We start from the raw sequence: 27,271 nt of genomic DNA, 5'->3' as shown, positions 1-27,271 counted from the left end.
TTTGAGCAGGGCCCTCAACACCCTCTGTTCCTGTGCATCCAGCTCACCTTGTTACAAATACTTTTTAGTCCACCTATTGCACAGTGCTATGGAATTGATTTGCGCTTTATAAATAATAATAAACAATAAACATGAACTAGTCATCTACACAATTTGTGACACAAATTTAGTATGCCCCCATCTTCCCACCTCACAAATTGCAGCATTTCTTTTGTTTGTTTTTGCTGCAATAATACTGCTGTATGTCATCCGGTGTAAATATACTATCCTAAAAGGTATTGATTCATTAATATCTAAATTATTTGAATCCAAATATCAATGTGAATGTTGAAAGATTTTTACAGCTACGAAATATTCAAAGCTTGGCTATTTTTCCCAATTGGATTTCAAGTCACTTCAATTTAAGCTTTAGAAAATAAAGTGAACTAAACAAATAAAAAGTATTTGCCGGATACACAGAACCTTCTTTTAGAGTTTAATTTTCTTTGTTTTGCCGGTTTACTTGAATTCATTAAAGAGGCAGTCAGATGAAAACAATTTCAATGATCATGTCCCTTTAACAATCTAGCACTTTGTTTCTATAGAAAAATTCCTTATAATAAATTATTCAAAATGATTCTTTATTGCACACCTTTGCAAACATTCGTCAGCTTGTGTTTTGGGTTTTCTTTTTGAGAAAGGAAAAAAAAACTAAATAAAAAAAACTTACAGAACAAGTTTGCTGAAACAACAGTCCCCTGTGTTAAAGGGTAGCATCATTAATTTTCATTGAGGGAAGAAGCACTAGGCCAATGTCTTGTTTGGTTAACCTAATCTCCTTTTCAACAACCCAAGAGACAAGGTGTTAGCCCAAAGCATAGATATATTTACTGTTCAATAATTCTCGCCTAGAATGAAGCAAGCAGGACATACACGCAAAGAAGCTGACCGCTAACACACACACATAAGGGAATAAGACAAACATGAAATACAGCACATTGCATTGATCTTATGAAATTAATGTAATCTGGTATATTTGTCTATCTATATGGTGAGCAGACTGTAACATTACTGACTATCGCTATTTACATTTGTAGAAAACAGACTGCTTATTGAGTGGGAGTCTCTTCGGAAGTAACAAACCTCATTTCAAATGTGTGTCATTTATCAGCACCTTGTACATGCATAAGTTCTGCGTTACAGTTGCGGACACTTTACACGAACAGGAAAGGGCTATACTGGCACGCAGACTGCTTTCACTGCAAACTGCTGTGGGTTATTTTCTTAAAGATCGCATATCTTAGCAAGTAACTGAATGAACCAGACTTCTACATTTCACCAAACTTAGCAAGGCTAAGCAAATCTACAGATTGCGAACTCAATGAGACGTGCCCTTTCAAAAGAGAACGGTCATCACATTTTCACTTCTCATCTTTTTGTAAAAAAAAAACAAAACAAAAAAAAATTACCAAAAAAAAAAAAACAACTAGTAATTTGTTTTTAAATGAGGTATATGGATTTAAGAAAATTGCACTTTATCTGGCTGGCAGTGAATAATGGGTCAGATTCTATTGTTATCTGACCAACCAGTGCTAAACCTAACTTGCCTGCTGCAGCTATTGCTCTGTGAGAATCTGCAGCAGGCAAGTTAACTTTAATAGCAGTTTATTTTATAACAGTAGAATCAAGTCCAACCTTTAAAAAAAAAAAAATTTACTATTTGATTACAGCTGTCCTTTAAGTAGATTTGTCACATTTCAAATAAAGGCATCTGAAGTCAGAACGTAAGCGTAGCTATTACGCTTTGTTTTGGTAAGTTGACTCCTTCTAAACGTGGAACACGGCAAGCACCATTGGGTTTTAGTGCGGTTTGACAACCTATCTGGGTCCCCTAGGCATAGTGGACAAGATTTTTCTCCTGCAGAAGCAAAAGTCTCTATAGAGTAAAGTACGGCTGATCCAGGACTGCACCCATTGGCTGAGAACGCTCGTCTGATGTTATCAGCCAATGAGTGCGGTTCTGCATAGGCATGTTCAGATCTAGTATTAACATTCTTCTGCAGAAGAAGACCAGAAGCAGGGACTGGAGACACAAGCACTCAAGTTAATTGTCAAACCGTACTAAAATTGTTTGTCTGCTTGCTGTGGGACTGTGCCAGACAATCCTGGCACCATAACCAATACAGCAGGCTTGAATGGTCAGGTCTGTGGAGTGTTCCTTTAACGTGGATCTGTTTTAGTTAATTCTTTAACCAAAATGTAACTATGTACATAGTATTTCTCCCCTCCCACCCCCCATACAAGGTGGTAAAAGGCATTGTTAAAATAAATGGTCAAATTTAGCATTAACGTTAGCATTTTAGGAGTACCTCTTCCCTTACACAGATCACAAGGATAACTGGTTTCCTTTAATTTGATTAAAGGACCACTATAGGCACCCAGACCACTTCAGCTTAATGAAGTGGTCTGGGTGCCAGGTCCATCTAGGATTAACCCTTTCATAGAAACTGCTATGTTTACAAATGGGTTAATCCAGCCTCTAGTGGCTGTCTCATTGACACGCTTCTCACTGTGATTTTCCTATGAGACTGGCTGAATGTGCGCGTGGCTCTTGCCATGCATGCGCATTCAGCCGATGACGGCAGAAGAAGAAGGGTCCCCAGCGCCGAGGGAGCCCGGCGCTGGAAAAAAGGTAAGGGATTAACCCCTTCCTCACCCAAGAGGTGAGGGGGACCCAAGGGCCCTATAGAGCCAGGAAAACAAGTATGTTTTACTGGCACTATAGTGGTCCTTTAATGGCCAAGGTCTGCAAAATTTAGACTACAGACCAATTAACAGTCTGACTTTACTTAGACAGCCTTCAGAAACAAAATGACATAAGGAGGACTATTTGATAAGGAGTAGTCTTTCGAATAAGAGAAATAAATAAAAAAGTGTGTGTGTGTGTGTGTGTGTGATTATAAACTGCCAGATTTATTTATTTTTTTGAAATTCTTTATTTTTTTTTCAACAGTCGCATGACAAACCATGCAATGTTATACATAAAAATGTTCCATCTTGGGTGTTCCAAAAACAGTACCTGTATATTCCACTTACTATAGCCAAACATATTTCAGTATAATTTCATTAGGAACATGTATGCATATATGCTATCCCACATGGAGAGCAACAAAACTGCCATTTAAAAAAATAAAATATGAACATAGCAATTAGATGCTTACATAAATTATTTCTCCCATGTTGCTAAACTGGTTCTTAAACAGCCATTCTTCTAGCGCCACCATACCTTTATTTTACTGTTGTTATAAAATAAATTAATTCATTTAAAAAAAATTGTATATGTATTTCCTTATAGCATAACTGAACAAGCTGCGGTGATCTGAAACCATCATCTAAAAGGCAACAGGAAATTTAAGAAGATTATAACAGAGTACAGAAGAGATAATGAAGAATAAACTAAACTAGAGTGCCATAGGATAGAACCCATCCACCTCAGCCGCCCAATGACATTCCTGATTTCAAATACATAGTTTTATACTAAAAACTGAAATATCCACTTTAATAGGAATTCAGTCTGACATTATGCCTATTTCAAAGGAAAATGTCGCAAATTATCCATGCGATTCCCCTTTAAAAATACAAAATACAAAACTTTCAGAAACAGAAGGAACGGTGGAAAAACTAGTTTAACTCAAACGACGGGAAAATAAAAAACAACTTGGCCAAATATATCAGTTGGTACAATCAGCAAAAGACAAAGAAAAAAAAAAACACCTTCCTAATAATCTGTGAAAGTAATGAAACTTTTGGGTAAATACACAATAAAACATACACAAATAGAAATGTTAAAGCCTGTAATTAAACAATTGGGTATGTGATGACCATCCAGCTCAATTGTTTAACAGATATTATTAAAGGGACACTATAGTCACCAGAACACCTACAGCTTATTGAATTTGTTCTGGTGAGTAGAATCATTACCTTCAGGCTTTTTGCTGTAAACACTGTCTTTTCAGAGAAAATGCAGTGTTTACATTACAGCCTAGTGATAACTCTACTGGCCACTCCTCGGAGGTCTGTTAGAGATCCTTCCTGGGTCATTGCTGCCTAAAATGCATCCACACATTCAGTATCTCCTCCCTCTGCATGCAGACACTGAACTTTCCTCATACAGATTCATTGATTCAATTCATCTCTATGAGGAGATGCTGATTGGCCAGGGCTGTGTTTGAATCATGCTGGCTCTGCCCCTGATCTGCCTCCTGGTCAGTTTCAGCCAATCCTTTGGGGAAGCATTGTGATTGGATCAGGCCACCACTTCTGATGATGTCAGAGGAAGTTCACAGGCAGAGGCAGCAACTTCAGACTTGAATACAAGTAAGATTTTGCTATATTTATGAAAGCATGAGGGGTCCAGGGGGGCTAGATGGTGGTGTTAACACTATAGGGTCAGGGATACATATTTGTGTTCCTGACCCTATAGTGCTCCTTTAAATGTAGTTTACGGTAAATACTAATCTATAAAAAGTGCTAGGATATGGATTATTGAGCTGTAGAACGGTAGGCTCTGAATTTTCTTTATGAGGTCTTGACTGTAAAAACACATTCTTTTACCAAGCACACAGTCAGCGAAATAATGTGCACGTGTCAAGGAGTGGTGGCGTTTTTAATGGCTATTGAACAAAGTAATGATCTGTAAACAGATACCGGAAATAGCAGACACAATAAGTCAATAAACGGGATTTGTGAGTCACCTCACTGCACCACTATGTAATTAAATGGATTAGTAGAGTCATTGCTAGTTTGCCTCAGGCAACCTTGGGAACATGGCAACCCAGGAGACTGATTATCAACGCGAAAACATGCTGGTAATTAGTTCATTTACGTATACCTCTTTAACGCAATAAGTACCTTTCCCTGATACATGCACATCCTAAACAAGTCTCAGTGGAAACACTCTAGAGATCACTTGCTATTATCCTAGAAGCGTAAATCCCACGTGTTCTGCAGTGACACTATATAAGAAGGAGAAAGTTTGAGGGCCACAGAAAGAAAGAAAAACTGCTTTTTTTTAGTTGCCTTTATGTTTTCAATCAAACTGCCAGATTTCTAATAGATTGCTAAAAATATTATGGAAGCTGCCATTTGAGACATTCTAAAAGCATAAATTTGCTTTATTAACCAACGTGATAACCACATGGGAGAGAGAGGCAGTGTCTCATGCTCTCCCGCACCTCACCCAGCCTTTGAGTAAGGTACACAAGATGATGGCAGTATTGACACACACACACACTTTAATTCAGTGTATGGCATCATATGACGGATCAGGTTTTCAAATCCCATTTTGCACAGCCAGATGCAACACTCCACGCATGTAATGGACACTGTGCAGTCCCTTGCATTAGAGCAGCAATTGCCGCTTCTAAAATGTTTTCAGAAACAGATATGATAGATCTCAGCATATTAAGAAAAGTGGTAATAGTTCTATTAAGAAAAGTAGACCAATTTAATTAATTGCTTCCCTGATATTAAAAGAAATCTAGCCAGGGGCGGAGCTAGCATGGGAGCTCATAAGACGCACCTTCAGTGAGCTCCGATATGCAGCCCACTTAAAGTGGTCATTTGGAGGCCAAAACCAGGGTTGATATCTGCCCTAGACACACTTTTCAACACCTACAGATATGAGGAAGTGCTCTAAAAAGCAACGAGCGGCACAGGCAGGCGGTTCCCGTGACATTGGGGAATATCTTGCACGAGTCCTACAGGGTGTCGAACCTAAGGTGGCAGCCATGTCAGCAGATAAAACCTCATCCCCTGAGGAGCGGGAGATGGATACTCTTGATGACTTTTTCAGAGTGGCCCTCTATAATCCTTCCTCTGATGAGGAGGACGAAATTCCCTCCACCAGAGGACTCCTGAAGGAGCTGAAGGTCAGAGAAGAAGTGTGCACGCATAACTGTGGCCGAACTACCTGCTTAGATAGGCAGACTCTTTCTGGCACTGTTGAAGCAGAAATCAACCTCCGCCGTAGCAGTGGTTGCGATCATATAAGTCTCTGACCTACCTGGAGCGAAGAATAAGGGATCCTGCGATACTACTGCACAGCGGTCTCGTATGGGCAATACATTTGCCATTATGAATGCTACTAGAAGCATACCCACTGGCGCCCAGCAACTTGAAGGTAACACTATCCTTTTATCAGGATCTCTCCAGGACCACCCTGAGATGGAAAGTCTTGTTGGGTCATGTCAAACGAATACTCCACAACAAGGAGGCCTATCATTGGGGCAACCGGAGGTCCTGGAAGTGTAACACAATGGAGTGGTTCTGAAAATGGTCCACACCACAGAATGAGCTTGGGGAACTGGGTCTCTCTCTCTCTCTCTCCAACCTACCACAGCAGACAGTGATGAGAGCTTGGTAGTAGAGAAAGTTGCTGCAACCCGTACTAACTTGTGGCCAGCACTAGGCCCCTGTCCAGAGGGTCCCTAAAAACAATGGCATATTCAAGTCTTTGCTCACGAAGGGGCACAACAGTCACAATTGGCTGTTCACCAACAGCCCCATGAGTCTTGAGTTCTTATTTCTTGCATTGCACAGTTTATTCACCCCCCATTTTTCCGCTATGACATCTATCTAATCTAGTTAGCCAATATTATATTTCACATTTGTGCTATGTATTTAGCTTCGTCTCCAGCTCATATCTTCACATGGCAGTAAGCGCCAGTGTTAGCTTGGAGTTTGGTCTCACATTCCAAATTCCACCCTTATACATAAGTGTTCTACTTAGCAACCTTAGCATCCCTTCATTTTAACAATGTGTTAGCACTTGTTCATCCTATGACTGAAACATTTTGAATGCTATTAGGATCCAGACTTATGCTTAAAATTACTATAAGTCTGGCAAAACATATAAGCTCTGTTACACACTGATACGACGATGATCTGCAGATGCCAATGTTTATTCAAGTTACCCATGAAAAAAAAAAAATGCAGTTAGTGTTCTATTGCTTGTCAATGCATCTGCATAATAAAAATAATTTTAAAAAAAGCCCTTGCAGTAAAGGGACACTATAGTTACCAAAACAACTTTAGCTTAATGAAGCAGTTTTAGTGTTTATTTCATGCCCTTGAAGTCTCACTTCTTAATTCACTGCCACTTAGGAGTTAAAGGACCACTATAGTGCCAGGAAAACAAACTTGTTTTCCTGGCACTATGTAGTCCTTATGTCCCCCCCACCCTCATGGCCCCCCTCCCGCTGGGCTGAAGGTGTTAAAACCCGGCGGTTACCTTAATCCAGCGTCGGGCTCCCTCGTTGCTGGTGGCCTCTTCTACCCCTCCGACGTTGGCTCCCGAGTGGAACGCCCATAGGAAAGCATTACTCAATGCTTTCCTATGGATGTCAGCGTCTTCTCACTTATTTTCACAGTGAGAATCGCGGAAGCGGCCTCTAGTGGCCGTCAGTGAGACAGCCACTAGAGGCTGGATTAACCCTGCAGTGTAAACATAGTTTCTCTGAAGCTGCTATGTTTTCAGCTGCAGAGTTAAAACTAGAGGGCCCTGGCACCCAGACCACTTCATTGAGCTGAAGTGGTCTTGGTGCCTATAGAGGTCCTTTAAATAATTTTGTTTCTAACCATGCAGACCTAGCCACACCTCCCCTGGCTCTGATTGACACAGATTGCATGAAAAAAAAAAATGGATTTCATTTCAATTAGATATTATTACTTTAACATGTTTTTATCTCCTGCACGGTTAATTGGACTTCATTTACATGCAGGAGGCTACTGCAGCATCTAGCAAGCTATTAAAGGACCACTCTAGTGCCAGGAAAGCATACTCGTTTTCCTGGCACTAGAGTGCCCTGAGGGTGCCCCCACCCTCAGGGACCCCCTCCCGCCCGGCTCTGGAAAGGGGAAAGGGGTAAAAACTTACCTTTTTCCAGCGCTGGGCGGAGAGATCTCCTCCTGCTCTCCTCCTCCGATCCTCCTCTTCTCCTCCCCGTCGGCTGAATGCGCACGCGCGGCAAGAGCTGCGCGCGCATTCAGCCGGTCACATAGGAAAGCATTCATAATGCTTTCCTATGGACGCTGGCGTGCTCTCACTGTGAAAATCACAGTGAGAAGCACGCAAGCGCCTCTAGTGGCTGTCAGTGAGACAGCCACTAGAGGACATAGGGGGAAGGCTTAACCCATTCATAAACATAGCAGTTTCTCTGAAACTGCTATGTTTATGAAAAAATGGGTTAACCCTAGAAGGACCTGGCACCCAGACCACCTCATTAAGCTGAAGTGGTCCGGGTGCCTAGAGTGGTCCTTTAAGGAGCAGGAGATAAAGAAAAGAAAAAAGTTAAGCAGAATTTACAATAAAGTGTAAACATTAGATAATTCTTTACAAGAAGTATTTTGTTAAGGCTGTGTAAGTCACATGCAGAGAAGTGTGCCTAGGACTGCAAAAAACAACAGGATTTAACTCCTAGATGGTAGATAATTACGCAGTTGGACTTCAGGGGCATGATCTATACACCAAAACTGCTTCATTAAACTAAAATTGTTTTGGTGATTAATGTGTCCCTTTAAGATTTAATCAGAGGGATAAAAACAAAACAAAAATCACAATATAAAAGATACATAAATGCTGAAGTATGGATTATGGGAAATAACACTGTCCCTGGGTTCTGGATACAGCCATACACCACTTGACCTGCAGTTTAACGACTTAGAATAATTTTTCAGAAAACAACTCAAAAGGCATCATTTTTCCCATAACGCAGGCCTATAAATACAGACTATTTATGCACTATAAATATGACGGAAATCAAAGTTTGATTACACGAGGGCAATATCTATGTGGCATAATCATTTAGCTCAGTAAACCCCTGCCCTTACAATTGTAATTAAAACTAAATCTCAACGCTGACTTTTAAACCCAGCAGCAACAGAACACTGTACTTTGTATTCCTATAAATTCAATATTCACTCTAATATTTTTTTTTGGTACCAACGTAGCATAGCATGACTACAGGATAACCATCTACTGCACAAGCGGATGATGAGGGAGTTTAAAGAGATTAGGAGGACGAACTCTGGTTACTGTAACTCATCTTGGAAGATTCTTAGTTAGACTATTTTCAAATGACAGTGTATAAATTCCTCCTCCATGCACTCCCACCTTCAGAAATCAATGGGGAAAAAAAAACTGGAACTCAACTGCCCTGAGCAATTATTATGCTTCAAATGAAGGAGTCAACAAACAAAGCCATGAACATTCATGACTCCCTATCCTGACTAGACTTCTGAAGCTGTACAGTTATGTAACCCAGGTCAAACTTTGCTAGGCTAAATTTAAACTGCTATGTACCTTGAGAAATTGAGTATTTTTAGAGCATCTGTATTTGGTCACACCCAATTACTTACTAAACATAGAACAATGTACTAACAAATCTGTTACGCATAACTTTGTTCAGACTTGTCTGTAACGGCGTACAGTGCCAAGTAGACGGGCTAGTAGGAAATGCCTTGTTGCTCCTCAGCTGCTTGTATGCAAGAAAAAATGCAAGTTATGGCATTTATGGAATATACAAAAGAAAGCCAGTACCAGCCCCTGAACACTATGGAAGCACACAAGCGAGCGTTAAGCACTTCAGACATCCAGCTTGGAATTCTTTGTTAGCTAAATAATCAGGGATAGTATGTCACATTGAAAGTTAAGATATTCAAATCCCCACTTGATGGTTGGTAGGGCAACATATTCCTTTTACAGACTGGCAAATGTTACAAAACTTTGTGAGAACTCTACATATAAAAAACAAAACCATAAATACAGAATGTGAAAAGGAAAATTTATTTTTTTTTAAAAAGCCTTTTGTCACTTTTGTCATACCAACCTCCTCAATGATTATTTGGTCATTATGGTTTTATTTCTTTTGTTTATTCTTGACGGATTATATATAAAAGGTGTTATCTTTTTGCAACACTTCTACTTTTAAGCAGACCTTTCATAACAGAGTTTATATTAAAGAAATCACTAAGCTTTGATGTCAGTCATATTCTTGTGCAAGGAATGGAAGAGGGAACAATGCATTGCTGCTTACCCATAGCTTGTTCTCATAGTAGAAGGCACCGAGCAGTTTCACAATATTGGGGTGGTTGCAGTTGGCCAAGATGTCAATTTCAACCATGTAATCCTCCAGCTCCTCCTCGTTCTTGGTTTCAATAACCTTGGCAGCAGCCAACGCACCTGTTTCTCGGTTTTTAGCCTAGAACAAGAAATGAAAGGAAGTGAGGTTTAGGCTATAAGTTCCAAACCTTTTTTTAGACAGACACATTTCAGTAACAGTCACGTTCCCAAGGCAAACCTGGATTTCTTTTATTTAAACTTCATCAGCAACGCATAAATGTCACATGTATGGGAATCCTTACTAGAGAGATAAGCAGAGGTTTAGTCAAATTGCCTTATTAGTTTTAATTGCCAGATTGGATTTCTAATTTTAATGCGGATTCTCATTAAATAGAACATTATAAATACTGCATTAAACCCATTACATTCCTGAATTCAATGTGTTTGTGGCATACACTTGGTTGGCTTGAGGTACAGGAATGTGTAACACATTTCTCTACATTCTCTAGATAATTTTTTATAATATAAAAAAAATTGTACATTCTATTTTTTTACATTGTGACTGACACTTTTTCTTTCACTTCTGAAATGAGTCGATCTGCCAGAAGGTGCCATCCTTCTAAAACCATTTAACATGACTGATAAAAATACATTCAGAAAACAAGTGTCACATTGGCCTTATCGTAAGCAGTTCTAATAGGCACCCAGACCATTTCAGCTCAATGAAGTGGTCTGGGTGCCAGGTCCCTCTAGTTTTAACCCTGCAGCTGAAAACAGTGTTAATCCACTGAGTGTTAATTCAGCCTTTAATGGCCGTCTCAATGACAGCCGCTAGAGGCGCTTCCACGATACTCACTGTGAAAATCACATTGAGAAGACGCTGGACGTCCATAGGAAAGCTTTGAGTAATGCTTTCACATGGGCTGTTTGAATGCGCGCGCGGCTCTTGCCGCACATGTACATTCGGAGCCGACGTCGGCAGAAGGAGAAGAGTTCCCCAGCACAGAGGGAGCCAGGCGCTGGAGAAAGGTAAGTGGCTGGAGGGGTTTTAACCCATTCAGCCTAGCGGGTGGGGGACCCTGATGGTGGGGTGGGGGACCTTATGACCCTATAGTGCAAGGAAAATAGAGTTTGTTTTCCTGGCACTATAGTTGTCCTTTAAGGAGGAGTAGTTTTATCACTGCATAATAGTCCGGAAAATACAATACACACAGAGGTAGAATATAAACTATCATAAAATAACCAAATACCCTGGTGTTTCTTCATTATAATAATCACAGTTCAATTGCTAGCTGTACATGGAAAAGGTGTTTGTGTTGTTTGTTTCTATAAACAGGTATACAAACATTCCCTTGCTTTCCAGGAATTAATGGCTATTGTTAACTCGCCTTTTATAAACTAAACAATCTATGAAAACATTTATATAAAACAGAACCTACTTTACGATAATCATATTTGATTTTGCAAGGTCAATGAAAACACAAAAGCAATCACTTCTTGGAATTGCACACAAGCAAAACCAGTTAAATGATAAGAGAAAATATGACACCCCTTCCCCCCCCAAAACATAGAAGGAAAAAAACCCTCACCACAACATGAAACTGGAGTACATAATCAAGTCTGGAAAAATGTGTTTGAAAATTGTTCTCTTTTGCTTACAGTGTAAACGTGTAATTATTGCTGTGCTCTGTCCTTCAGGTTTGTACGCTCTAAATGATTAAGGTTTGTTATGAGATATGATGTAATATTTATCCAATAGAACAATGCTAAACGTTTGCAATTGTGTTCCTGCAGTCAGTTCACATTTTGGACTTGCACAATTTACTGGAAGGGAAATAGACTGTATGTAGCAGACTGGAGATTTATTTCAGGGTAAGTCACCCCACAGAACAAGCAACGTTTCAGCTCCCCACAACTTTAACAACGCATAAGCAGGGAATTAAGCATGTGTGTGTGTGTGTGTGTGTGTGTGTGTGTATATAGCTACATACTGATTAACCCCTTAGTGACCAGACCGTTTTTCAATTTTCTTACCGTTTGGGACCAGGGCTCTTTTTAAATGTCTGCAGTGTTTGTGGTTAGCTGTAAATGTTTCTCTCATTTACTGTACCCACACATATTATATACGGTACCTTTTTTTCGCCATTAGTCTTTCTAAAGATACCATTATTTTCAGCACGTCATATAAATTACTATACATTTTTTTTTTTATAAAATATGATAAAAAAATGTGAAAGTAAAAACCACACCCCTTTTCATACTTTGACCCCCAAAATCTGTTACGCATCTACAATCGCCAAAAAAACCCGTACTAAAAAACAGTTACTACATTTTGTCCTGAGTTTAGAAATACCCAATGTTAACAGTTAAATAGGGCAAGAAGTACATGTAGCGCTATTTCCAAACCATTATTTTTTTTTAAATGAACGCAAGTTACATGGTAACACTGATATCTGTCAGGAATCCCTGAATAACCCTTCACTTGTATATATTTTTTTGAAAAAAAGACAACCTACGGTATTAAACTTTGGGGTATTTTGACTCTTCATGCAATTATTTTTTATTTTGACCACCAATCTATGCCAAAAAAAAAAAAATGGTGATTTTTTTGACACACACAGCAATTTAAGAATAGATGTACGGAGAACTTTAAGGGTTACTGCCAAAGAACACCCCAATATGTGTTCAGCAACATCTCCCGAGTATAGGGATACCCCCCCATGTATAGGTGTGTCGGGTTCTCTGGGGGCTAAAAGACCTTATTTGGAGGGTGCGCTTTTCAGTTTTCCACCTTGTAATTTCACAGCTGGTCATCATGCACCCATGTCCTATTTGGGACATTTTTGAAGCCAGCCAATGTAATTTACCCCCATCAAAACAATATATTTTTGAAAAGTAGACACCCTTGGGTATTTCAAATGGTGGTATTTTAACACTTTCCATACACTAATTCTACCACCAGTCTTTGTCAAACTTTTAGGTGATCATTTTTTTATTTTTTTTCTCTTACATTATACTTTAGGCATGAATTCTCAGTTCCTGTTATGTGTTACTGACAAAGAACACCCCAATATGTGTTCAGCAACATCTCCAGAGAACAACAGTGCCCCCAATATAGAGCTTTTATGGGTTTTTGCAAACTTACAGGGTCAAATGTAGGGCTTTCCCCTTTTCCATGTTTGCACAGTGAAATTTGCCAGATTGGTTTGCTGGGCCTATGTTGCCTTTGAGACCGTATAGCAGCCCAGGAATGAAAGTTAACCCATCATGGCATTTGTAAAAGTAGACAACCCCGGGTATTACAAATGGGGTATGTCCAGTCATTTCTAGTAGCCAAAGTTGGCATTCATATTTGATTCTTGCATTTTTTTTTTTTTTTATATATTTATTACGCAAAAACTGCACTTTTACTGGTGATTTAATCGTCGTGATAAGTTTTACTTTTTTTAAACAAACACTCATTTGTGTTCAGCAAAGCTTCCCGAGTATAACAATACCCACCCCGTACAGGTTTTATGGTGTTTTAGAAAGTTACAGGGTCAGTATAGGGCTTGCCCGATTCAGTTTGCCAGATTGGTTTGCTGGGTCGGTGTTGCCTTTTGAGACCATATGGTAGCCCAGGAATGTGAAATAACCATCATGCAATACCATTTTCAAATGTAGACAACCCAGGGTATTAAAAATGGGCTATGTAAACGCTGGTACCTCGGTTTACAAACGCCTCGGTTAAAGGACCACTCTAGGCACCCAGACCACTTCAGCTTAATGAGGTGGTCTGGGTGCCAGGTCCTTCTAGGGTTAACCCATTTTTTCATAAACATAGCAGTTTCAGAGAAACTGCTATGTTTATGAATGGGTTAAGCCTTCCCCTATTTCCTCTAGTGGCTGTCTCATTGACAGCCGCTAGAGGCGCTTGCGTGCTTCTCACTGTGAAAATCACAGTGAGAGCACGCAAGCGTCCATAGGAAAGCATTACGCCTGGCCGTAAGTGCGAGCAGTCGTAAAACAGGTAGGTCACTAAATGAGAGCCACCTGTATATGTATATTATACTTGTTTTATTATTATTATTATTTTTTTTCTCTTTCACTTTTTAGCAGCCTGGGGGACTGCCTGACCGTACCCTTGCTGGCAGCTCCTATAGTGGCGATGTGATCACATGGCCCTGGAGGTCCGGAGCTGCTTCGGGGAGGGGGAGGAGAAGAGAGCGAGTGAGATAAAATTCCATTCTAAGTGTATATTGATATAAATATTAATATCAAAATACATTTAGAATAAAATTACACATTTAAAAAACTATTTTTACAATATATATATTAATAAAAAAAAAAACAGTATGAGATATTTATTTAGATTAATGTATTAACTTTATTAAAAAAAAAAATTACTGGCAGCACTGTGGACACGTGACAGCTCTTTTAGAGCAGTCACATGGTCCCTGGGGGTCCTAAATTGCAGAGGGGGGACTGTCTGGGTGGGGGAACAGTGGCGATCGGTAAGAACATGGAGAGGGAGAGGGTTCATTTTTTTTAATTTAATTTTTATTTTAACTGAGTGCCTTGACCCTTTGATGCACTCAGTACACGCAAAGTAGGGATCGACCGATTATCGGTTATACCGATATAAATCGGCCGATATTCGGTATTTTCTGCAATATCGGTATCGGCCAATAGGGATACCGATATTGCCGATAATACCTCCCAGGACCGCCAGGCTCATTACAAGCCCGGCGGTCCTGGGGGTGCAGGCAGCAAGCGTTTACTCACCTCCCAGCAGCTCCTCCAGCTCCCCAGTGTAAATCTCGCGAGACCCGCGGCCAGCTCTGACGGCCGCGGGTCTCGCGAGATTTACACTGGGGAGCTGGAGGAGCTGCTGGGAGGTCAGTAAACGCTTGCTGCCCACCCCACTTCCCTCCCCTCCCCTCCCCTCCCCTCCCCCAGCTAAGCCAATGCCACTGGACCACCAGGGATTAACATATCCCCCCTCCCTGGCAAGGCAACAAGCAGGGAGGGGGGGACAACAAAAAATAAATAATAATCATAATTAAATATATATAAAAAAAATAATAATTTAATAAAATTAAAAACAAAATTTTTAATAAAAAATGCCCCCTCACACACACACACTATTATTATACACATACACTACACAAACACACTGTGTATATAATTCAGTGTGTTTGTGTATATATAATGCACACTACACACACACACACACACACACTGCATTATATACACACACACACTGCATTATATACACACACACTATACAAACACACACACTGCATTATATACACACACACACTATACAAACACACACACTATACAAACACACACACTATACAAACACACTGCATTATATACGCACACACACTATACAAACACACACTGCATTATATACACACACGCTATACACACACACACACACACACACTATACAAAACACACACTGCATTATATACACACACCCTATACAAACACACACTGCATCCACTACACACACATACACAGCTCCCCTGTCTAAACACACTGCATCCACTACACGTGGCATGTATATTTTGTGCATTTACCTTTAGAAATAGTTTTTTATTTTCCAAAATGGTAAATGTACAGAATGTCGGCAAATTATATCGGCTATCGGCCTGAAAGTTCACAGGATATCGGTATCGGTATCGGCTCTAAAAAATCAATATCGGTCGATCCCTAACGCAAAGCATGGGAAGCCTGCCTGAAGGCTTCCAATACTCTTGCCTACACTGCTGGGCGTCACGTGCTGCATCCCGGAAGTGATTGTTCCGGGTGGAGCGATCACTCGGGGGCCCGGTAGTGTGTGGGGGGGGGGGGGGGGTTATTGCACAATGCCTTGATATCGAGGCATCGTGTAATACCCTCAGAGCGGCTGAAGCTCTCAAATTTACCGTAAGGTTAGTTTTTTGTCGGACGTACTTCATACGTCCGCAGTCCTTAAGGGGTTAATCACATGGTCTGCAATTAGCAATGTAGAAAATGTGACATGGAGTCTTGTGGGTACAGTTCAGCCTACCCATCGTATTTTTAGATTTATTTAATGTTACATGCAATTGGCAGAGGATGGAAAGAAATTCAGTTTAATACATGGATTTGCAGTTATCCATGACTTGCAGATATGAGCTTGGTGTAAATCCATGAAATTACGGAATACAAGTGTATTTGCAAATGAATTGGCAATAGCAAAAAACTAAATAAAAACTTTCATGCTACTGTAGCTTTAAGCATTTTTGAATACTCCATGCCACAATTTTTTTTTATTATTTCATTTATACTCCATGTATAAATGAATCAAGTCAATGAGAACTAAATGCAAAATGGTCTGTCCTGTGTGGCAAAATTCATACACTATTTAAAGGGACACTAGTCACTAAAACAACTTTAGATTAATGAAGCAATGTTGGTGTATAGATCATGCCCATGTAGAGGCTCTGCTCAATTTTCTGCCATTTAGAAGTAAGATCACTTTTATTATAGAGCGTTATTAAAGGAACACTATAGTCACCTAAATTACTTTAGCTAAATAAAGCAGTTTTAGTGTATAGATCATTCCCCTGCAATTTCACTGCTCAATTCACTGTCATTTAGGAGTTAAATCACTTTGTTTCTGTTTATGCAGCCCTAGCCACACCTCCCCTGGCTATGATTGACAGAGCCTGCATGAAAAAAAAAAAATGGTTTCACTTTCAAACAGATTTAATTTACCTTAAAGGACCACTCTAGTGCCAGGAAAGCATACTCGTTTTCCTGGCACTAGAGTGCCCTGAGGGTGCCCCCACCCTCAGGGACCCCCTCCCGCCCGGCTCTGGAAAGGGGAAAGGGGTAAAAACTTACCTTTTTCCAGCGCTGGGCGGAGAGCTCTCCTCCTCCTCTCCGCCTCCGTTCCTCCCCGTCGGCTGAATGCGCACGCGCGGCAAGAGCTGCGCGCGCATTCAGCAGGTCGCATAGGAAAGCATTTACAATGCTTTCCTATGGACGCTTGCGTGCTCTCACTGTGATTTTCACAGTGAGAATCACGCAAGCGCCTCTAGCGGCTGTCAGTGAGACAGCCACTAGAGGAAATAGGGGAAGGCTTAACTAATTGATAAACATAGCAGTTTCTCTGAAACTGCTATGTTTATAAAAAAATTAGTTAACCCTAGCTGGACCTGGCACCCATACCACTTCATTAAGCTGAAGTGGTCTGGGTGCCTAGAGTGGTCCTTTAAATAATTGTATCTCAATCTCTAAATTGAACTTGAATCACATACAGGAGGCTCTTGCAGGGTCTAGCAAGCTATTAACATAGCAGGGGATAAGAAAATCTTAATTAAACAGAACTTGCAATAAAGAAAGCCTAACTAGGGCTCTCTTTACAGGAAGTGTTTATGGAAGGCTGTGCAAGTCACATGCAGGGAGGTGTGACTAGGGTTCATAAACAAAGGGATTTAACTCCTAAATGGCAGAGGATTGAGCAGTGAGGCTGCAGGGGCATGTTCTATACACCAAAACTGTTTCATTAAGCTAAAGTTGTTCAGGTGACTATAGTGTCCCTTTAACAACCCCCTGCATGTGACTTGCACAGCTTTCCTAAACATTTCCTGTAATGTGTAATCTTCCTTAACTGTGCATTCTGTTTACTTTAGAATTACTTATATCCTGCATTGGTAGTAGGCCTTCTAGACCACGTAGGAGCCTCCTATGTGTGATTTAATTTCAATTTACAGAGCAGGAAAAACAAGTAAAGCAATTTAACATCTGATTGAAAATGAAACCATTTTCTTGTCCATGCAGGCTGTGCCAGTCACAGCCAGGATAGGTGGGGTTAGTGCTGAATACACAGAAACAAGAGAGGTCTAACTCCTAAATGGCAGAGAATTGAGCATAGAGACTGCAAGGACAGGATCTATACACCAAAACTACTTCATTAAGCAAAAGTTGTTTTGCTGCTTATAGTGTCCCTTTAATTTACTAAACACAGTAAAAATAATAAAAATAAATAAATAAATGTAGACAAAGTGTTGAGTTAAGTATATTTTCACACAGCTAAGAACTTCGTTATAATAACCTACTTTTTTAAGTATAGATTTACTGTGCACTGCAATTCAGTGTATAGTAATTAAACCGGTCCTCTTGTTTTGAAAAACCTGTGGCATATTAATACAGAAAAATGCTATTAAGATCGGATCTCAATGATAAAGATACAATTAATAATTGGGAAAACTATCTTGAAACATTCTGGCAGTTTTCAACTTGGCTTATTGACTTAGTGACTCACAGAGTCATCATGCAGATGATTTTATTCATTACAAATATGTCCTGTAGGATGTATTCTTCAGCTTAAAGCCAAGTGTGGGAACTGAGAAGTGAACATGTAATAAAAGGATGTTGTATCAAAAGCAGAAGTTACCAAAGAGGAATACATTTCATGACCCATCAAAAAAAAAAAAAATAAATAAATCTTATGACTCAGTCACAAACTGCTGCCTTACACAATATCCAGCTAACATGAACCGTCCATATACATTGTACCGGTGCCTCAAACATTTTGGATATAAGGGACCGTCCAATTCCCCAACAGTCCCCAGGGAACCAACACCTCAGCAAATACTGCAAGTAGAGTCATGCCAACATTAGTGACACTATGGTACAATTCTCAAAACAACAACAATTAAATATGCAAAGCAGTCTCAGTGTGAGAGTGAGACTACCTGCATAGTCTGGAAATATATACAGCGCGGTAGAGTCTAAATACAAAATCTGACTATCAAAATAATATGGTCAAAAGACCCCTATCAAACAAAGTATATACAGGTGATCCTACAATCCCTTGCCAGTCCAGAGTGCTATAGCTAAGGAGATAATTTGTACTTAATCAGTATCCTCACTCAGCCCTAGTGATAAGCTTTATTGTGATCTGCTATAGGGATATGAGTGTCAAATAGCTAAATCTCCATAGTCTAAACACCCTAGAATATGTCAATGTTAGGGTAAATAAAGGCTCAAAAATTGAGCAATGTCCATTACAGAGAGAGAGAGATAGAAACTAGTAGAAAAATGAAGCATCAGTCAAAATCAGACTGATAGTTAAAATTAAGAAAGCCTCTCTCCCTGTAAAACTAACTAGACAGGCAAAGGAAAGAAAAAAAGGAAATAAATTAAGTGGTGATCATGATGCTACAAACACCAGTGCCCAGTGCAGGAAAAAACGCCCAACGTGCGTTTTGGTGCTTAGGAGATGCACCTTCGTCAGGGGCCAGGTACAATTCTCAAATGCATTTAGAAATGCATTCAAAGCAAGGAGTACTCACTGGTTGATTTTCCAGTGTATTTAATTACAGCGAAAGTATAATTAGCACCAAAAATAACTTCATATTTAAGGCAAACAGCACGGTCTCCATTTTAAATTCCCCAATAATTGAATCTACATGTGATACTCGAAAAATTTGAATATCGCGCCAAAGTGCATTTATATTATTATTTATTTTTTATAAAATATTTTACCAGGAAAGATATATTGCGATTTCTCTCGTTTTCAAGTATGTCCTGGGTCCACAAAACATTGCATTGATATAGTTTTTGTATTTTATTGTACCCTATTATATCAATACACAATATATACAAAATTTAACATAGAACAGGTAGGAAAAATATAATCAACCATGACAGGTGCATTCTGTTTTGAGGTATGTAGAGAGGGATCTCTTAAAGGACTTTAGGCTTAGGGAAGATTTTAAATTGTGCGGGAGGTCATTCCACAATTGCGGTGCTCTGTCAGTAATTATATCAGTAATGCAACATAAAAGGGGAAACTAATATCTGAGATAGACGCATTACATGCAAAGCAAGATAGTTCAAGCCGTGATTTTTCATAAGCAGGCCCGGACTGGCCATCGGGCACACCGGGAAAATGCCCGGTGGGCCGCGGTGGCCATGGGCCGAGGCCGGCAGGGGAAGGTCCCAGGATCTCCCCTGCCGGTCTTTGCAGGGCCGGCACTATCTGAGCGCCGGCCCCGCTGTTTTCAATGAGGGGCCGGTGAGGAGATCAATGATCTCCCTCACCGGCCCCTTGGAGAGACCTATGGCTGGGGAGGGAGGGAGGGAGAGAACCCGGCGGAGCTCTAACTTGCAGCTCCGCCGGGTTCCTCTCGCGAGATCCGGTGCGTTGCCATGGCACACACACACACACAGCACTATCACACACATCACCCTCAGCACTCACACAGCACTATCACCCTCAGCATTCACACATCACACACAGCACTATCACAAAACACATCATACACAGCACTGTCACACACATCATACACAGCACTGTCACACACATCATACACAGCAGTGTCACACACATCATACACAGCAGTGTCACACACATCATACACAGCACCCATCATACACAATACTTCCAAATTATATATATATATATATATATATATATATATATACACATATACATACATACACACACACACATATACATATATACACACACACACACACACACACACACACACACACCTCTTTTCTATTCATGAATCACTACAATTACAGGGCTATTCAACAACGTGCGAATTGTGCAGAATTAGAGAGTGAGTAGGTAACAGGAGCACTAAACGAAAGTGGATGTTTATTAAGGCAGATAGCATTGTGGATTTGCAATTGTGGGGTGAACACAGAGTTATTGTGAATATAACATTTTAGACTGAAATGGCCATATCTGAAAATTATCACGTATGTTTTCAGTTCACTATTTTGGCATAAAAGATTTAATTCGTTTTCAAAAAAAGACACTTCAGACACTATAACCATTTCCTCTTACTGAATTGGTTATAGTGCCTAAAGAAGTTTAACACTGAATGAGGCCCCCTGGCTTCCCATAGCCCAACATCCACAGGAGGTATGCCTAAGACAAAGATCAAACACTGCATTCTAATTCATACTTGAAATGGCACTGTGATAGCTGACCCAGCCTGACACGCTCAGCCAATCAATGCCGTGTTCAGCATCAAAACATTACAAATTGTTTAAGGTGGAATGGAAGAACCCCATTTTAACCACTTTAAGAAGATGAAGCAATTATGGTGTCCCTTTAGTTTCCAACGAATTACACTCGTAAATTGGTCTGGTGCGCACGCACACTTGTCCTTTTGCCTACCTACCTGGCCCTTTAACAGTTTCAAGATTCTCCTAGACTACTGAAATCTTGATAATATAACCTTTCACAATCTGTTACCCAATAATATCACTATTTAGAGGTCTGCATACTTCCAGCAAACCCAAACCATTAAAGTGCCTTTTTCCCCCCATGTGATAGCTTAATCATGCCCACTCTTGTTCTCAAACATTTCCTCACTATCTCCCACCTTATTCCTCCCCCCCGCCCCCGCTTCACCAAGGGATCACAATTTTGGGAGATCATCCAGATGTTGTGGACTAGATCTCCCATAATGCTAGCAAAGCATCAGAGGAACATATGAAGTGCTAAAGATTGCCAAACCGTGCTCTACAAGATTCTGGCTAAAATACACAGTCTTTTCATTTGGCTAACCACATTCCACAGAGTTAGCCGATCCAGCCAGACCCTTCTATCAGGGTTGGTTACTGGCTAAAATAACATTAATGTCGTCTTAACAGTCCCTCCTTCTAAGAAAGGTAACCATGATCTCTTACTGTTTCTCCAAAGTTACTTACCACCCAATTCCAAAATTCAATGTGCTCTTAGTAGTACATGTAGTGTTCTCATACTAAGTTGTAGGTACATTGGCGTTGTGGCAATGGATTATCATATGTTGTAACAAAAACCCATTATTTTCCGCTAGGTGAGGTGACACACACACACACACACACACACACACCCCCCCCCCCCCCCCCCCCCGTGCCTGTTCTATGCCTTTAAATTTAGTCTGTTTTTTTAAATCTGATTGCATCACTATCAATGTACTGTGCTGCCGCATACTTTGGGAATTTTGGAAATAAATATAATGATTGCATTGGAAAGAAAACATTGACAGATTGGATTAATAATGACGGTCATGAAACAGACTGGAAAAGAACTTGCTGACCTAAGCCAATCTTTCCCAGTGTGGAGACATTATGAACTAGGCAGCAGTAAAGAACCACCAAAACAAAATACGGTAGATGTCTGAACAGACAGATATTGTGCATGCCTGGAAGCATTGTTATTCAATACGCTGAATTTCCTTGCACTACAATACAGAGCTAGTTTTCATACAATGTATAACTACAGTTCATGAATTATGCCTGTTGCACACGGTTCCACAGCACTATGCATGTAACGGACTTGGAGATCTGTGTTAAACTTTACAGGTTTCAAATCATGCTTTAATAAGACTGGCAAAAAAATCCATTATAAAATGAAGCCCCCATTGAGGTTTTCAAGCAAATGTGCACCTTCTACCCCATGCTAATAGCAATGAGGGATTCCACTTTTTTCGAGTTGTGAACTTATATTTATCCTGTCCCTTTTTTTTAAAATTTTTTTTTAATATCTCATCAAGGGAATTGATGATTTATTACCATTAGTAAGTACTAAAAGCATAGCGGTCAACCATCTGAGCAGATTTGTTCAATACATACAAAATTGCTGCCATTCTAGAGTATGATTAGTAAGAGTCTAGTCATATAATCCTAAATGGACCAGCCACAAAGAAGGAAGAACCCTTATGTGCAGCGTCCCAGACAGCAGAGATATTTTATTAGACGTCAGGGAGACTCATTATGCTGGTCTCTTTCTAGTATTTCCTTAGCAGCAAAGAATTCTGGCAGTTCTGATTGGATTGCAATATATTGGTGCAAGAGTATTGCTTGCACCCAACTCCATCTGAGATGCCATCAGATCTCTCTGATTCTCGTATCTCCGTTTTGGACCACTCAACCATGGTTTCTAACACTCATCGACACAGAGATTACACCCTCTTTCTTCAGACCGCCTCTTGCACTTTGACAGGAACTACCATCTCCTTCAAGGAACATTCAGGCCTCTAGCTACCTCTCGGGGTACCCTGGTTTGTCTCAGACATTTCATAGTCTACTATTGACCTGTTGGAAGGAGCTTGGGCTCCAGAAAAAGGAAATTCTTCCACCATCCCTGGAATTCATGGGTTAGTTGGTGCGTGGAACAACATGTAAATTCTGCATCAGCTCCTGCGAATTATATTTTCCATTGCCTTAAAAAGCTTTTAGACTTATCGCACGATCAAGCTATATTGGCTTGCCTATTGAGCTGGACATTGTGAATTTAATAGTGTTCATACAAAGAAAAACCTATTAATTTGCAGTCTTCTCAGAGGCATCAGGTTTGCTCGACCACCTCAACCAAGAAACACGTCACATTGGAATATGAACTTAGTCTTCCATCTTTTTGAATCTTAGTTGGATAATAAGGAACTTTATCTTTGACAATTCTCAGCTAAGTTAGTCATGCTTTTCTGACGGATATCCTGCAAGGGTGTTTCAGACGTCTGAGCTTGGATATGGATGCATGTCCTTCTACTCCTGATATAATCGTAAATGGCCCAGTGTGGGCTGCTTGATCAAGGTACAGAAATGTCATGTGCCCCAATTCTTTCTGCCGTACCCTAGTAAACCTGGAGGAGAGTTATGTTGATCTAGGTAAAATACAAAAACCCGTATGTAATTGCCAACTAGCACTGGAGCATCAGGACCAAAGCCAGAGTCTGACACAGTAGATGTTACGACTGGCTGAGATTGATCGAATGACAGGGAAGTTATGGTAAAAAAAATGGTTATTTTTAGAAATGTGTGATTAAATGCAAGTAGTTCTTAAATCTGTAAAGGGTTGGGCAAAACACATATGACAAAACTATCAGGAATTTAAATATTCACCCTAATATGTTCATTGGGGCCAATGTGTTATATCCCATTTGTACTGCATGTGTTATCTACCAGATATCAACTTTTTAAAAATGTATATTTTTAAACTGCAGATGTCATCATAGTTAATCATTAATTCATACAACATAATCCCAGAATTATGGGATATGAAACTGGTGTATAAATGGTTAAGTTGTAAATACCGTACATATTTCCGGTCTAATGTTTGTGCTACAGCTTAAAGACATTTTATATAGAGCTAATCACTGGTTAGGAAAATACCTGTTACCTAAGGAGTGAAATTACAAAAACAATACATCAAGCACCATAAGCAATCTCCTCAAAAACTACAACCTGGTGGCCATTTTTTTTTTTTTTTTTTTTTTACTTTTTGTAGCTTCACAAAGGAAGGTGCATAATCTTGCACTAAAAACCGACTTGTCTGAATGATTCAGAACCTAAACAAGTGCAGCTTAGTCTACATAGGTGAATCATTTTCTGGTACTGGCTTTCCAGCAGACAAGCAGTTAAAACATCACGTATAAAGACAATTCCCACATGGTTTCAGTTTTGTCCCTCAACATATCATGGAGAATTGGAGATGCTTTAAAAAGCTCTACAAACAAGAAAAACAAGAGTATTTAACTAATGCAAGATATTCAATACAAAACAGAGCTTTGTGTTTTCAGCTAGACCACTTATGTTACCCAGATCACTTCATCTCAATGTAGTTTTAACCCTGCAATGTAAAACATTACCATTGTTTGGAAACTGCAATGTTTACATTGCAGGATTAAATCCGCCTCTAGTTGCCTTCTTGGTGACAGCCACTAGAGGTGCTTCCGATGCAAAGATCAGGTACAACTCGATCATACGGCACAGAAGATCACAGAAAAGCAACTCAATGCATTGCTATGGGGAAGCCTGGGTGCGCATACAGCATGTTGGCATTAAGTCCCCAATGCTCCTCTGTGAGGAGCATTGCATTAAACCATTGCAGAGGAGGCAATGTCTTCTCGATGACATCATAGAACACGAAAGGCTGAGCAGCGCTGAGGGAGTCTTGTCACTGTAATAAGGAGAGTAAAAACTTTAATATATGGCAAACTGTGTGTAGGAGGAGGTGGGACGAATACACTGCATGGCATACATGACATGTGCATGGTTTATAGTTCTAAGAGTACAATACGACAACCATGATCGAGCGCACAGAATATATAGCTGTACAGCATCTCACGAAAAGCATCAGGAGGATCAGAATTGGGTGAAAGATGTAAAAAATAAAAATCAGTGACAGTTCAACCTGATAGCAGTCAGGCAACATGACGTTTTTATTTACACAGAAAAGGATGCACTTATGATAAAAAAATTTTTTATTTTTTTTAAATAGGCAGCAAATATTTTCTGCCTGTAAACATCACACAGGACATTGACCATATCCTCCTCCACATTTCACTCTCCGAGTTCATTTTTTCTAATTTGGACTGCAACCAATTTGCTGCTCCAAAGGGCAAGTGCAACAAAGATGTCATTTAAAAGATAATATATAAATACAGGCCTGAAAGGTTTAAAATATACCAGCCATTCCTAGAAAGAATTTGGCCTAGATTTGAAATACATAAAAATAAAATGGAGAGGAATATTACCTACACCAAATTATAAAACGCAATACCCAACGGCAGAGTGGATACATACACATGTACATATTACCCCCACACACAGGGGGATTATGGAATATGTAGTGCAGTGTGTCCCAGATCGCTTAATTCACGTAAAGGAATAAATCTACTTTGCAAATTAAAGTATTCGCATGGCTTCTACTATACTACCAAAATGTAATTCATGATTTTTTTCCCCACCGCCCCCCTCAAAGATACTTGCAGCAACGCATGCACCAAATATGCTTGTTCAGAAAAAGCAGTAAGAGAAATTAAGGGAAGAATGAAGTCACGTTAGTGAAGACCTAATTGCATCTGCAACAATTTACAAAAATCACTGCAGCACTAACAGAATAATTGGAAGACCTCTTTCCACCACGTAAAGGATACAAGTTCCAAATTGCAAAAAAAATAAAAATATCCAATACTTACATATAGATACAGGGTAAATCTAAAAGCATCAGCATAATGGTGAAAATCCCTATGGCAGTGGACAGGATTGTAAGCTCTTTTGAGCAGGTTTCTTCTCAACCTACTGTTCCTGTAACATTTTGTAATTGTCTATTGTTAAATTATCCCCTTTACAATACTGTACAGCGCTGCAGAATATGCTGGCGCTATATAAACGGTGATGATAATGTGTGCCCAGAGTGCACATATTTTTTGTTCAAACACGCATTGCATGTACTCACTGGCAAAGAGTATAACATACAACCTTTACTCCCACTGAAGCTAGATAGAATGTATATTTAAAGTGCTTTCGTAACACAGCTCATTGAGAAGAGGAGAAGGCCAAGGTTCTAGAGCAACATGTCTGACTATTCCATTGGCTCCGTGTAGCCAATAGATGTGGAAGAAAACCTCCTTTGTTGTTGGACTGTAAGGGAGTGGTTTCTGTCCCCAGTCATAAAAATGCAGATTTCTAATGAAAATTGCCAGCATCTAAACAGAGTGATGTCATGTCGCTCCGTTACTCTACTCCCTACACGCGCGGTGGGTGCCATACGTGGAGAGCAGAAGAAGGACATCCTGTGGCCAGCCTAGAGAATTGATTTTTAAAGAGCTAAAGTTGCTTTGGGCACTACAGGTGCCCTTTAACTGAACAAGGCGTCACATCACCTGGATCTTGTATTTTCACAAAGAAGAGACCTTAGAAGACTTCTACAGGAAACATGATCTATAGATTCGTTCATGTAGAAGGCACAATAGGTTCCATTCTGTTTTTAACCCATTTAAAAACACCTAGCGAGCAACACTATTAAGGAATGCAAGAAATGACGGTCATAAGCAGCCTCTATGATTTTACTCAGACTGCATTTTTTTTTGGTCTGTGGGCAACAGGAAAACTTGTCCACAAGCAGTTCTTTATCGATAAAAGCAGCAGGACTCCGCGTATGGTGATAAGTAATCAAGAGGGTGTGCAGAGGATGTTCACTTCAATTTGAGAGCTTGCTATTACAGACGGCAAAGTAACAGCTCTAACTGGTTCAAAAGTGTCCTGTCACCTTACTTAAACCTACATTTTATAGTAAAGTATATGGGAAAAGAAACGTGTTAGAAATCCACATTCTTTGTTTACCAGTGAGCAGAGTATACCACAATGTTACAAGATCTGCGTGATTATTCCTTCAATTTGGTAGGTTTGTTGTGGTACCCA

The 27,271-nt window shown here is 39.9% G+C and overlaps 1 protein-coding gene across 2 annotated transcripts in view; it reads right to left on the bottom strand.

Moving 5' to 3' along the window:
* STK10 (serine/threonine kinase 10) overlaps positions 1 to 27,271 on the bottom strand; it is a 114,830-nt gene that overhangs the window by 73,323 nt on the left and 14,236 nt on the right. For both annotated transcript variants that reach the window (XM_063447360.1, XM_063447359.1), the window contains exon 2: positions 10,074 to 10,238. In XM_063447360.1, the coding sequence (XP_063303430.1) occupies positions 10,074 to 10,238 (165 nt within the window). The remainder of the gene's footprint in view (positions 1 to 10,073; positions 10,239 to 27,271) is intronic.

This window comes from Pelobates fuscus, chromosome 3 (genome assembly GCF_036172605.1).
Source record: "Pelobates fuscus isolate aPelFus1 chromosome 3, aPelFus1.pri, whole genome shotgun sequence".
Taxonomy (NCBI): domain Eukaryota; kingdom Metazoa; phylum Chordata; class Amphibia; order Anura; family Pelobatidae; genus Pelobates; species Pelobates fuscus.
The sequence above is the reverse complement of the archived record's forward strand: the minus strand, read 5'-3'. Positions and strand labels throughout refer to the sequence as shown.